The following is a 15,207-nucleotide window of genomic DNA, read 5'->3' as shown; positions in this document are numbered from 1 at the left end:
GAGTTAAAGGCCCAGTTGCAGGACCTACTCGATAAAGGCTTCGTGAAGCCAAGCGTGTCCCCGTGGGAGCACCAGTGTTGTTTGTGAAGAAGAAGGACGGCACCATTCGACTCTGTGTTGATTATCGGGAGTTGAACAAGGTGACGATCAAGAACAAGTACCCGTTGCCAAGAATAGATGAACTGTTCGATCAGTTGCAGGGGTCGTGGGTATATTCAAAAATAGATCTTCAGTCGGGATATCACCAGTTGAAAATCCGACCGAAGGACGTGCATAAAACGGCGTACCGTACTCGGTATGGCCACTACGAGTTTACGGTGATGCCGTTTGGGCTTACCAATGCCCCGGCAGCGTTTATGAACTTGATGAACAGGGTCTTTCGACCATTTTGGATAAGTGCGTCGTGGTGTTTATCGATGACGTGTTGGTGTATTCGCGGAGTGAAGAAGAGCATAAGGAACATGTAAGGACCGTGTTGCAAATACTCCAAGATGAGAAGCTTTATGCTAAGCTCAAGAAGTGCGAATTCTGGCTTTCGGAGGTGACCTTCTTAGGCCATGTGATATCCGGGAGTGGAATCTCGGTGGACCCGAAGAAAATCGAGGCGATTTGAGATTGGCCTTGTCCTACGAGTGTAGCGGAAGTCCGCAGTTTTCTCGGATTGGCAGGCTATTATCGGCGCTTTGTCGAGGGGTTTGCGAAGTTGACTACTCCTCTCACACACCTTATGCACAAAGGAGTAAGGTTTGATTGGAGCGAAGGTTGCGACCGAAGCTTCTAAGAGCTAAAGAGGAAATTGACGTCTACCCCGGTACTTGCTTTGCCAACGCCGAGAGAGAGCTTTGTGGTGTACAGTGATGCTTCCTACACCGGTCTCGGGTGTGTTCTTATGCAAAATGGGCGAGTCATTGCTTATGCTTCGCGCCAGTTGAAAGCTATGAGAAGAACTATCCGACACATGATCTTGAGCTAGCGGCGGTTGTTTTCGCGCTGAAGCTTTGGAGGCACTATCTTTATGGTGAGCATTGTGAGGTGTATACTGATCACAAAAGCCTCAAATATTTGTTCACCCAGAAAGAGTTGAATATGCGGCAGCGGCGGTGGCTGGAATTAATAAAAGATTATGATCTTACTATCCTGTACCACCCTGGTAAAGCCAACGTGGTGGCCGATGCGCCGTGTAGGAAATCTGTTGAGAACTTGGCGACGACGATTACTAATCAACCGGCATTGCATAGGGAAATGCAACGGTTTGGGTTGGAGGTATTGGCGCCGGAAGTTCCGACTATCTTGGCGGCACTAGTAGTTCGACCGACCTTGTTGGAGCAAATCAAGGAGCGGCAAGTTGATGATCCGTATCTCCAAAAGGTGCGGAATGATGTTAGTAACGTGCGCGCCGGTGATTTCGGCGTGGGAGCTGACGGTGCACTTCGGTTCAGAAACCGATTGTGCGTACCCAAGGACGATAGGATTCGTAAGATGGTGTTGCAAGAGGCGCATCATTCCCCGTATAGTATTCACCCGGGCGGCACTAAGATGTACAAGGATCTAAAGTTATATTCGTGGCCGGATATGAAGAAGGACATCGGAGAATTCGTGGCGCAATGCTTGATGTGCCAACAAGTAAAAGCCGAGCGTCGTTTTCCCGCGGGAAAGTTGCAGAGCCTACCGATCCCCGTGTGGAAGTGGGAGGATGTCACGATGGACTTTGTGGTCGGGCTACCCCGATCACAAGCTGGACATGACGCCATATGGGTGGTTGTGGACCGTTTGACGAAATCGGCTCACTTTTTGCCGATCCACACCACGTGGTCAGGAGACAAGTTGGCCCAGACGTACTTGGACGAGATAGTGAGACTACATGGGGTTCCTGTGTCGATTGTATCAGATCGAGATCCCTGGTTCACTTCTCATTTCTGGAGGAGCTTGCAGGATGCTCTAGGCACGCGGCTCGATTTTAGTACGGCGTTTCATCCTCAGAGTGATGGACAATCTGAGAGAACAATCCAGATACTCGAGGACATGTTGCGAGCATGTGTGCTTGACTATCGTGGAGGGTGGCACGATTACTTATCGATGGCGGAGTTTGCATACAACAATAGCTATCAAGAAAGTATTGCAATGGCGCCATTCGAAGCCCTTTATGGAAAGAAGTGTCGCTCGCCAATTCATTGGAGCGATGTGGGCGAGAAAGTTGTTCTTGGCCCAGAAGTTGTTCGAGAGGCGGAGGAGAAAGTTCGTCTTGCCCGGCAAAGATTAGCGACGGCGCAGTCGAGGCACAAGAGTTATGCCGACAAGCAAAGGAAGGACATTGAGTTCGCGGTTGGAGACCGCGTGTTTTTAAAGGTATCGCCGATGCGCGGTGTTAAGAGGTTTGGTGTCCGGGGAAAGCTAAGTCCCCGATTTGTTGGACCCTCTGAGATCTTGGAAAGGATTGGCGCGGTGGCCTACAGGGTAGCATTACCGCCGAGGCTTGCGGGGGTGCACGATGTGTTTCATGTATCCAATCTCCGCAAGTACGTTCACGATCCAGAGCATATTCTCTCGTATATCCCGATAGAGCTTTAAGAGGATATGACTTACGAGGAGTTCCCGGCGTACATTGTTGATCGGGAGGTGCGAAAGCTACGGGATCGAGAAATTCCGTATGTTAAGATCCATTGGAGCGAACACGGCGATCGGGAAGAGACGTGGGAGCTTGAGGACGTGATGAAGGAGCGTCATCCTCATCTTTTCGAGGAACTAAGATGAGGTATGGATTTTGAATTACGAATGAATTAGTTTCGCGGCCGAAACAATTTTAAGGGGTGGGGAATATAACATATCACTTTCCCGTAAGTCGTGCCGAGTTCCGTCGAAATGAGCGGAACGCGGAAGGGAGTGAGCTACTATAGGCTAGAAGTGTATTGGAGCCTATATGTAGAGCATTGAGGGACCCGAGAGAGTGAAACTGCAATCCTGGAGAATTTTCAGAATTTTTACTCTCGGGGACCGGTCCCTTGGGTGAGAGACCGGTTCCCGAACGTTGATTAGCCGAGCAGAGGAAAAAATCGGCTAAGTCCTGGAAACTGAGCTCTCGGGAACCGGTCCTTCGGCGGGAGATCGGTCCCGGGAGACCGGTTGCGTCAGGGGAGACCGGTCCCCTGTTGTGCAGAGTGCAGGATAGCTCTCGGGAACCGGTCCCTGAAGGGAGAGACCGGTCCCCGAGCCTGAAATTGCCTAGTAAGGGCTGTTTGCAAAGATGAAAAGTTGAGGGGTTTAAATGCAAATATGTCATGAGAGGGGTTATATGGGCTAGGGCATGAGTGAGAGCTCATTTGCTCTCACTCCTACACCAACACCTTTCCCTCTCTCTCTCTAAAATCCTTCTCTTCTCTCTCTCTCTCTCTNATGTGCCAACAAGTAAAAGCCGAGCGTCGTTTTCCCGCGGGAAAGTTGCAGAGCCTACCGATCCCCGTGTGGAAGTGGGAGGATGTCACGATGGACTTTGTGGTCGGGCTACCCCGATCACAAGCTGGACATGACGCCATATGGGTGGTTGTGGACCGTTTGACGAAATCGGCTCACTTTTTGCCGATCCACACCACGTGGTCAGGAGACAAGTTGGCCCAGACGTACTTGGACGAGATAGTGAGACTACATGGGGTTCCTGTGTCGATTGTATCAGATCGAGATCCCTGGTTCACTTCTCATTTCTGGAGGAGCTTGCAGGATGCTCTAGGCACGCGGCTCGATTTTAGTACGGCGTTTCATCCTCAGAGTGATGGACAATCTGAGAGAACAATCCAGATACTCGAGGACATGTTGCGAGCATGTGTGCTTGACTATCGTGGAGGGTGGCACGATTACTTATCGATGGCGGAGTTTGCATACAACAATAGCTATCAAGAAAGTATTGCAATGGCGCCATTCGAAGCCCTTTATGGAAAGAAGTGTCGCTCGCCAATTCATTGGAGCGATGTGGGCGAGAAAGTTGTTCTTGGCCCAGAAGTTGTTCGAGAGGCGGAGGAGAAAGTTCGTCTTGCCCGGCAAAGATTAGCGACGGCGCAGTCGAGGCACAAGAGTTATGCCGACAAGCAAAGGAAGGACATTGAGTTCGCGGTTGGAGACCGCGTGTTTTTAAAGGTATCGCCGATGCGCGGTGTTAAGAGGTTTGGTGTCCGGGGAAAGCTAAGTCCCCGATTTGTTGGACCCTCTGAGATCTTGGAAAGGATTGGCGCGGTGGCCTACAGGGTAGCATTACCGCCGAGGCTTGCGGGGGTGCACGATGTGTTTCATGTATCCAATCTCCGCAAGTACGTTCACGATCCAGAGCATATTCTCTCGTATATCCCGATAGAGCTTTAAGAGGATATGACTTACGAGGAGTTCCCGGCGTACATTGTTGATCGGGAGGTGCGAAAGCTACGGGATCGAGAAATTCCGTATGTTAAGATCCATTGGAGCGAACACGGCGATCGGGAAGAGACGTGGGAGCTTGAGGACGTGATGAAGGAGCGTCATCCTCATCTTTTCGAGGAACTAAGATGAGGTATGGATTTTGAATTACGAATGAATTAGTTTCGCGGCCGAAACAATTTTAAGGGGTGGGGAATATAACATATCACTTTCCCGTAAGTCGTGCCGAGTTCCGTCGAAATGAGCGGAACGCGGAAGGGAGTGAGCTACTATAGGCTAGAAGTGTATTGGAGCCTATATGTAGAGCATTGAGGGACCCGAGAGAGTGAAACTGCAATCCTGGAGAATTTTCAGAATTTTTACTCTCGGGGACCGGTCCCTTGGGTGAGAGACCGGTTCCCGAACGTTGATTAGCCGAGCAGAGGAAAAAATCGGCTAAGTCCTGGAAACTGAGCTCTCGGGAACCGGTCCTTCGGCGGGAGATCGGTCCCGGGAGACCGGTTGCGTCAGGGGAGACCGGTCCCCTGTTGTGCAGAGTGCAGGATAGCTCTCGGGAACCGGTCCCTGAAGGGAGAGACCGGTCCCCGAGCCTGAAATTGCCTAGTAAGGGCTGTTTGCAAAGATGAAAAGTTGAGGGGTTTAAATGCAAATATGTCATGAGAGGGGTTATATGGGCTAGGGCATGAGTGAGAGCTCATTTGCTCTCACTCCTACACCAACACCTTTCCCTCTCTCTCTCTAAAATCCTTCTCTTCTCTCTCTCTCTCTCTAGGGCTTGGACCAAAAGGGGATTTAGAGGAGCAAGCTTGGAGAAGGAGCTCTCCAAGGTGAAGAGCAAGGTAGGCGAGGCTTTTGAAGGAAAGCTTTGGACTCCAAAGGTGAGTTCTCATGAGTTTTGAGCTAGGGTTTGGATTTTTCCTTCTAGTATACTTCTAGGAGATGGATTAGAGTATTTCCCCCAAGTTTCTCATGAGTAGGGACCATATTGGGGAAGATAACTTTGTACAAGGAGCTATATTTAGGGTTTTGTAATTTTGAGGTTCAAACTTGGATTTGATCTCATTTTAACCTAATTGGTAGGTCTACGAACGCATCGGTGCGCTCGGTTCGGCGATACGACGAGCGTGCGCAAAAATATTGGAAAAAGAAGCAGAAATAGTACAGATCGTCGTAGCTCGCGGCGAACAAGTTTAAAATCGTGAAATTTGAACCACGACATCCTTGTGACACATAAAGGTGGGGGGTGCTATCCGGAAACACCGGATCTCTTTCTATATCTATGTCCCTTCTTTGAACATGTTGGTATTATAACATTCTGGCATGTAGGGTAATGAACGGCATGTGTTGGTTGTAACAATTATCTGCGTAAGATTATTGTAATGATATAGAACCGTGTGAATAAAGATAGCGAAAGACCCTATATGCATGTGAATGTGAGAAATGACTGTGACCGTAGTAAACAAAGGCGACATTGACATTAGTGACTCGATTGGCATCGAAAAGAGAATAGTTAGACAAGGTTTAACCTAAGTGACATCATGTGTATTGTGGCATCAGGACCGCTATGACATTGGCAAATGATAGTATGAATAGGTATTAACCATTCATCAGCGTTGAGACAGTGAGAATTGTGATAGGCTGGCCATACCTCCTCAAATTTGAGGATGAGATCATACTCACATGTATTGGTTCCGGCTAGTGAGAGGTCGCTCCTCCACGAGCGGTGTACTTCGGAGAAGAAAAGCACCACGGGTGGACGTGCCTGGCGAAGATCCTTTGGGTGGTAGTGCCTTGTGCCTCCCCCGTTAGACGGGATATGTGGACTGTGAGTTGGGGTAAACCAGGAGCACCCCAGGTTGATTGGATAAAGGCCAAAGGAAAGTGAAAAGGATATGCATGCATAATTATCATGTATTTGAATATGAATATCTATCTGTGGATTGCTTTCTTACAGACATTGTATTAGAAGTGCATGAGTTGGTTTGTTAATCTTCTTTATTGAAATACACATGCCTGAATTAGACCTAGTGGGCGAATCGGCGTGGTCGGCGGCCGAACCCACTGGGAACTTCGTTCTAGTTCTCATTACCACTAACCCTGCAGATCCGTACGCGAGCGGGGCGGCGGAGGATCGAGGCAAGGGGGTCGCGCCGTAGATAGCGGCCTCGGAGTTATATAGGCATACCCTACATTCGGTGTACTCAACTTTTGTATGTTGAAATAGTAAGGTGAAAATGATGTAATGTAAAGATGATATAAATTGCCTTTTTGGTTAAAAGAAATCGTGATGTAAATGTATGTAATAGACTATTTGTGTTTGATTCAAATGTAATCAAATGATATGTATATTGGATGTTTAATTAGTTTCGATGCTTTCACTGTGGTTGTTGTTTGCCCTCGTGCAAACCTTGTATATTCCGCAATTCTCTTTTGACTTGCTTGTAATATACTTGTTGTTGGAGCCTTGGGCGGACAGGGGAGGTACTGTCCGTTCGGCGTCTGTCATGTGCTCGAATCCGACCAAACTGGCGGAGCTCGGGGCGTGACAAAAGATGTATAAAGATTTGAAGTTATTGTATTGGTGACCTGGGATGAAAAATGATGTTGGAGAATTTGTAGCTCGATGTTTAACTTGTTAACAGGTAAAAGCTGAACATCGACTACCCGCGGGAAAGCTTCCGAGTTTATCTATACCCGTGTGGAAATGAGAAAATATTTCTACGGATTTTATTATAGGCTTGCCTCGTTCATAAGCCGGTTATAATGTTATTTGGGCGATCGTATAGGTTGACGAAATCTGCTTATTTCATTCCTATTCACACTGTTTGGACGGGAGAGAGACTCGCACAAGTGTACCGTGACGAAATTGTGCGATTATATGAAGTGCCTACATCTATAGTATCGGATCGAGATTTTCGATTTGTATCACATTTTTGGAAGAGTTTGCATGATGCATTAGGCATTCAACTAGATTTCAGCACTGCTTTCTACCCTCAGAGTGATGGGCAAGCTGAGCGTACTATCTAGATTCTTGAAGATATGCTTTGGGCTTGTGTGATGGGCTTCCAAGGTGGATGGCCTCAATATCTACCTATGGCAGAGTTTTCTTATAACAACAGTTATTAAGTAAGCATTAAGATGACACTATTTGAAACCCTTTATGGAAGGAAGTATACATCATGTCTTCATTGGAGTGAAGTAGGTGAAAAGCTGATTTTGGGTCCATATGTGCTCCAGGAAGCTGAAAGTAAGGTTCGCCTTGCATGAGAGCGATTAATTGCAGCTCAAAGTAGGCAGAAGAGTTATGCGGATAAGCGCCGACGAGAATTGGAATTCCAAGTTGGAGATCATGTATTTTTGAAAGTCTGGCCGACGAAAGGAATTAAGAGGTTTGCCATTCGAGGAAAGTTGAGTTTTCGATTTATTGGACCCTATGAGATTATGGAGCGTGTAGGCCTGGTAGCTTATCGGCTTGCTTTACCGCCGAACCTATTAGGAGTACATAATGTATTTCATATTTCTGCACTCCGGAAGTATGTATTCAATCCAGCTCATATTTTGGATTCTACACCATTGGAGCTATGGGAGGACTTAAGCTTCGAGGAGCAATTTGTGAGAATTTTGGCTCGCGAGGTGAAGAAGTTTCGAAATCGAAGCCACTTGGGAGCTGGAAAGTGCACTCCAGAAGTGTTATCCCCATATTTTTCAGATGGAATCTTGAGGTACTTGATTTTTAGTTTCGCGGACGAAACTCCTTTTCAGAAGGGGATAATGTAGTACACTGAACTTTAGCAAATTGAAAGGTTATAGTATAATAATAGTATTATGAACTATTCTGGACATTTTGGGGATCAATGATGGTGTATCGATCCTTTACTTAAGCTCCCGAGTGCGAGAATGGATTTTTAACATTAAAATCTGCAAATTGCAAGTTTTGAGTGTCGAGTACCGGTACCTGAGTGCGGTACGGGAACCCTGTAGGGTGCCAGAATGTGTTGCTCTCGGGTTTGAGAAGCTGCGCATTGAGTACCGGTACTGAGCTGGTGAGTACCGGTATTGTGCTGAGTACCGATACTACATCAGGCGGGTATCGGTACACTTTATTAAATCCGAATGTCCAGCGCTCGAGTTTTGCGAGACTGAGCACTGGGTACCGGTACTCCAATTCGAGTACCGGTACTCAATGCTGCAATTGATATTTGTTTAGTCAGCTAATTGTGAGTTGTTTAGGGGTATAATTGGAATTGAGCCTAGTGTTTATCCTCAACAGCCCCCCCAGCTATTCTTTCGTGCTGGAACCAGAGAAGAGTTATGGTGAGCTCCTTCTCTTTCTCTCTCTAGATTTTTTTCCAATTTTAGTGGAGATTGATGGAATTGATATCTCTTTTCTTCTCTTTTCCATGAAATCTGGTTTTGTGATCCTTGGAGAAGCTTTGGAAGTGAAGAAAAGAGTGTTTTTGAGGATAAATCTCTAACCCTAACTCAAGGTTGGCTTGGTTTGAAGCTCTTGGAAGGTTAGTTACTTATTTGCAAGTTTTGTGTGTGAATTTGGTTGAATTGGTGGAATTTGAGTTTAGTTTTGGAAAATTTCGTGGGGAGGCTTATGAGAAGCTTCTAATTCATTTGGAATGTTTGTTAGGGTGCTTTGAGGCTAAAGGATGCTTTGAGGCTAAAGGATATCTTCGCTCGAGCAAAAGGAGTTCGAGGGGTATCCGGTGGGTTTGACCTCATCGAAATGGGTAAACTCCTCCTATGTCATTTTCGATGTTTAAAAATGGACTTCATGTATATTCATGCTAGATATAGCATAAATAAATTATTGAATATTTAAAACATACATATTATACATGTTAAAGCTATACTTCTATGTAGTAGAGAGATGTTCAATGAATTTGGCTAGCATACTTGTATAGCATATATTTGTTAGCATACTTACATGATGTTTAGTATCCTTGTATAGGCAAGTTGGATATGGCAATTATATCATAACTAGTGCAGAAACCCGCGCGATGCGGCGGGTAGATAATAGAATCCCAAATTTAAAATTTTAAAAAATAAAATTATATTTAGAATCCTAAATACTAATTTTTCTAAATTATAAAATTTGGAATGAAAGTTATATGGCTCCAAAACATCACTATTCTTTAATAAATTGTGTCTAGAAACTTTAGAATTTTACCAAATTCTAAAATTCAGACTATAAACTTCATGCTATAAAATTCAAAATAAAATAAGTCTCTTACACTTATCCTTCAAATATCTTTCAAATATTATAGAAATTAGATCTTATGATAGTTTTGCCGGAAAAATCTTCACTTCTCATCTTCATCGGAATCAGAAGACTGGATTAAACTGCAAATAAGAGTACACATTCAAGTTATTTAAGGCAATATTTTAAAACTTCTTATGAACATAATTTTGAAAAGTACATGTGTATAGAAAATAATGTTAGTAATTAAATTTTTTCTGATGAAACAATTAAAATTACTATCTACTTTGCTTTAAAAAAAATTTTCTATATTACGTGAGCATTCTTTTTTTTCCTCTTGATTTATTTTGATAATTTCAAAATTGTACATACAAAATAATTAAAATAAATAAACAAATTAAACTTGGCGAAGATGGATTAATTAGAAGTCATGTGGAGGAAAAGTGAAGGATCGTAATAAATTAATTAGAAATAAAATGATGAGAATTATAAATGACAGGGGGAACATTTAAATACATTAATTGAAAGTTTAGTAGTGGGCCATTTTAGATGTATTAATTAGATACGTTAATTAAAAATTTAATGGAGAATTTAAATACATTAATTGGAAGTTTAGTAGTAGATCACCATTTTAGATGTATTAATTAGATACGTTAATTAAAAATTTGATGAAGAGAAGGGGAAGAATCACATGGTGGTGAAGGTGAAGAAAAACTTGATAGGGAACCATTTAAATACATTAATTGGAAGTTTAGTAGTAGGTCATTTTAGATGTATTAATTAGAAACGTTAATTAAAAATTTAATGGAGAATTTAAATAAATTAATTGGAAGTTTAGTAGTAGGCCATTTTAGATGTATTAATTAGATACGTTAATTAAAAATTTGATGGAGAGAAGGGAAAGAATCACATGGTGGTGAAGGTGAAGAAAAACTTGCCACATGGCAAAACATATTGTGGATTCATATAATTTAATAGATAGTTGGTATGGACTTAATGATGTGGTACATGACTTAGTTAAATAACTAAACCTCGATATTGTGATGTAGAATCCGACCTTTGGGTCGCTAGTAGATATATCATATTTTAGACATGATGATCGGGAACTTTATATTGTGGATCATGTTTGCTTACCATTTTGCTCATTCACACAAGCTTGTGAGAGTCGCTCCCCACAAGCCGACACTCCGGAGTTGGCCTGCGCGACATCATGCTCGCCGTGTGGGACTGGGCGCCGAAGTGGATTGTCGTGGGGAGTGTTGACTATCACGGGGCCATTAGGCACGGTGCAAGCCGGACTACACTTTGTGTTGGTCCTCGTTAAATTGAAAAGAAGATATCAAAATAAATAATTTAGCCATTATTGGACATATCATTTATATGCTCATTCATGATAGAATAGTGTCCATACTTGTGATATAACATGTAGATGTAGAGCCATAATAGTATTAGTAATTCATTACTTATTTAATATCCATGCTATGCCATTTGTTGCTTATGTTTACTATATATCCTTAGTGACCTAGTGGTGTAATTCGCTGATATTGGCGGCTTACCCACTGGGAACTATTGTTCAATAGTTCTCATTCCCATACTGTTGTTGTTTTTATTTTCAAAGCCATTCACAGCGGGAGAGGCTAGGGATCGCGGCAAGGGGGTCACATTTAGTTAGAGTTAGTTTGGAGCTTCTGCTAGGTGGTCACCTCTTCCTTTGATGTAGCTGGCGAGAGAGTTTTGTTCTTGATGTCTAGAGACCACCATGTACATATAGTTTTATACTTTGGCTACTTGATGTATGTATATCTTTGAGACTGTTAATGTTAGTTAGTTGTTTCCTTTTTACTTGCCTTAGTGAGTAGTTTATCATGTATGCTCTGATATCATGTTAGATTTCTATTGCTACTTCTAACATTTTTATTGTAGACGCCTTATATGCACCAGGCATACGGTGGGTCTGTGCACGTACCGTGTAGGGTTCCGCGGCCCGGGCATGACAAGGGCCCACATTATCCTAACCGTACATTTCTTCATCCAAAGGCAGAAAACCTAATAGCACTAACAATTTGGTGTTATTGATTGCATTCCAGCCTAGTTCTATATATGTATATATATATAGAGAGAGAGACAGTGCGGCTATTATACTCTTGTGAGTACGATCACCCTCGTACTCATAAGTCATTTTCGATGATAGAGCTTCCGAATCGACGATCCATACCATTAAACATTATTTAAAATATTTAAAACTTCTAGAAATCAAATTTTATAATTTTTTGACATCATTTACCTTACGATCATCTCAAAATTGACAATTTTTACGACCGGTATGGGATACTTGCTAGTTTGACGGTATAAAAAAATCAGAATCTGTTGAATTTTTGATAGAAAATTCTATTAACTATCTAGATAAAGATCAATAACTCCGATCTTAAATTAAAGGATCCGATCAATCATTTTTAGAATGTCGTTCGATTTTGACCGTCTATTTTATGCCCGCTTGATGGACTTTATTATGATTTCGAAAAATTATGAAATTTATTTTTAGAAGTTTCAAATATTCTAGATCATATTTAACGGAGTGGATCGTCGATTCGGAAGCTCTATCATCGAAAACAACTTATGAGTCTCTCTCTCTCTCTCTCTCTCTCTCTCTCTCTCTCTATATATATATATATATATATATATATATATATATCCATTTGAGCAAGTCTGAATAGTGATTATCCATATACTACCTACTTAAGATCAAGTATGAATCGAATACGGGTCAGGTCTAGATCGAAAACGTGCACCCGTATGTGTATCTATCATAAGCTCAAAGCACATTTGCCTACTATAATATATAGTTAAAACACATATACAATAAGTGCGAAATAATATAGCGAAAAGAAAGTATCAAGTTTTTCATTTTTTTTCTCCTTGCTTTAACTTTGATGGTCGGTTATTTTAACGAGTCTGGGTCTGAATTCGGATATGAAACTATTTGGACTCTACCCACCAAAGGATTAGGTTCAGATCCGAATTGAGTATGATATAAGGTATTTGGACGCATATTTGAAACTTCAATGGGTAAATCTTTTTTACCTGCGTAGTGCTCACTTTTAATCGGATCCAAATCGAGTCTAGATTGGCAGATACGAGATATTGGATATTTCGGACATTTCAAATATTAGTCACTTTAAATTAACGAACTACAAATTTATACTACTAATTTGAAAAAAAAAATTAAAAGATCGGATGTTAAACAAGAAACTTTTAAAATTTGTACAGTCATATGTAAAAGATTGAAAGTTCAAACATTTCTGAAACATTTAATCTGTAAAGTAGGAAAAATGCTTCTTCCCGGGATGTATAAGATACACCCCACTCATCCAAGGATGCGGTATTGTCCACTAGTAACATCATCTGACTAGTGGACAATATCCTCACCTTTAGATGGAAGAGTTGTATATCCACCACCAGCATTACTCGTGTAAAGTAATATCCAAGTTTAGAATCTCGATACTCAAACTCTTTAGGGACTGCTGCGCATTTTTCTCCCGGGGTGAGTTTTGCTCGTCGCAAACGTAAAAAATAAGCAACATAGGCCCACGAACGTACTCCTGTAGTAGTTGTAGGGTACCGCCCAAGCACTAATAATTTTTTAGCACGGTTCGTTAGATTCGAATATATGTATGTCCGTAATTGAGTTTGCTTTACTCCACGGGAATTGATAATAATATGAACGAACAACAACCCCACTTGCAAGGGAATTAATAAATAAGCGTGTTGTTATAATTACTTATGCATGCATGGTGAAATTAAATTGTATGGAAAGGTTGGTAGTGTGCTTCTTTTTCCTTAAAAAAGAAAAAAAAAAAAAAAGAAAATTTTTCGACTTTGGAGAGCCCATCAAACATTGGCAATTTTGAAATAGTTCCCCTACCCTCTTATTTATTTAGTTTCAAATTTTAATTTAATAGTCTTTTTGAGTTATGTTATTTTCCTAATGTACTGAGAAATTACTAAATTTAATAATTCTTTTAGCTACCGACCATTCCTAATGCAAGTAACAAAGAATTTGGTGATTGGTATCCGAGATTTCAAGTTCGAATACTAATTGATTTATATTTTTAGCTAAGTTTATTTCTAAAATAAATATACGTAGCGGGCAACATATTATGATGTGATTCTCAAAAAGAAAAAAAAAATCTTTTAGCTATTTAGCCCATACCAATTAGTAAAACTAAATTAAATTAAAATAATTAATAGCTAAATTACACTTTTGGTGTTCAAACTCTAAGGTGTACATATATGTGAGACGATGGTATTCAACATTTGATTTATTATAATTTTTGGTTCAAATTTTTAATATTTTAGTGATGCATTATCGGTGGCTTAGTAGTGTTGGTGGATGCATGACAGACACGGGCGGAGCCAAGGGTGGGCCTGGGTGAGCATGCGCCCAGCCTTGTCCCTAATCGCCAACATTTTCATCAAAAGTATTGCCTACACACCGACCGTCCCTAAAGCAAGCAGTAAAGGGCTTGATGGTTGGTACTCGAAGTCTCAAGTTCGAATCCTAATTGATTCACATTTTCAGATAAGTTTATTTCTAAATGAAATAAACGAAGCAGGTAGCGTGTTGTTACCTATCTCTCTCAAAAAAAAAAAACAGTATTGTCTACACCCGATGCGTATGCATATTTTTGTGCAGCATTCTTCATTCTATTTCTACTTTTAACCCAAAATTTCACTTATTTTTATTATTAAAAGATTGATGATTCAGATTAAGAATATGCGTTGAAATTATTAGAGGACCGATTTGGAAAGGTGTATGAGATTTATGAGGCACCAAGTCCACAAAATGATTTTCCTAAAATTTTGACTTTTCTATTTTAATATCACCATTCCCTAAGCTAAAGAAATGTACTCAAATTAATTTTGTATATTTGTTGTGCCCCTGCAACTTTTCTTTCCTTACTCCGCGACGACGCTTAGGAATGTCGATGTATCGGATTTGGAAAGAAATTTTAAAAATTAGAATTCAAACTCAACATCCAAATATTAATCATATTCATATATTGATTTACTAAAAATAAAAGTTGATAAAACTGCTTAATATGATATATATCTTATCTATTTTATTTATTTAAAATAAACAAAATTCTAATTAGAATTTTATGAGAAGTCTATTGTTTTTTTCTTTGAGAAATCATAGATAGCACGCTACCTGTTTCATTTATTTTATTTAGAAATAAACTTAGCTGGAAATGTGAATCAACTAGAATTTGAACTTGAAACATCGGATATCAACCATCAAGTCTTTTGCCACTTGTTCTAGAGACGGTCAGTTGAGAAGTCAATTGTTATTCTATAAAAAGAAGAAGCACTATAAAAAGAAGAAGCACTGGCCTTGCCATTTTCTTATATGTATTCTAATGATTAATAATTATCTGTTCCACCACGCAAGAAAGTGGCTGAGATAGATGGAGAAACCAGATTACCTAATGTTCGGTTAGTGATTTCATATTGCAATCGGATTTTACACTTCCACGGATTGGTCAAGATTTTATTTATGGCGACTTGTGAAGCTATATTTTATTCTATTTATAAATTTCAGT

At 41.2% G+C, this 15,207-nt stretch overlaps 1 protein-coding gene across 8 annotated transcripts in view; it reads left to right on the top strand.

Moving 5' to 3' along the window:
• Positions 1-11,454, top strand: part of LOC109715705 (probable Xaa-Pro aminopeptidase P) — a 47,103-nt gene extending 35,649 nt beyond the window's left edge. For 2 of the 8 annotated variants that reach the window (XM_020240828.1, XM_020240838.1), the window contains 4 exons: positions 8,629-8,712; positions 8,830-8,912; positions 9,038-9,113; positions 11,226-11,454. In XM_020240828.1, coding sequence (XP_020096417.1) covers positions 8,629-8,712; positions 8,830-8,912; positions 9,038-9,113; positions 11,226-11,322 — 340 coding nt within the window. In that variant the 3' untranslated portion in view covers positions 11,323-11,454. Of the gene's footprint in view, positions 1-8,628; positions 8,713-8,826; positions 8,913-9,037; positions 9,138-11,225 lie in introns of those variants that run through there. The other 6 variants (XM_020240829.1, XM_020240832.1, XM_020240831.1 and 3 more) reach the window with 6 other exon arrangements.

This window comes from Ananas comosus, linkage group 9, assembly GCF_001540865.1.
Source record: "Ananas comosus cultivar F153 linkage group 9, ASM154086v1, whole genome shotgun sequence".
Lineage (NCBI taxonomy): Eukaryota > Viridiplantae > Streptophyta > Magnoliopsida > Poales > Bromeliaceae > Ananas > Ananas comosus.
The sequence above is the reverse complement of the archived record's forward strand: the minus strand, read 5'-3'. Positions and strand labels throughout refer to the sequence as shown.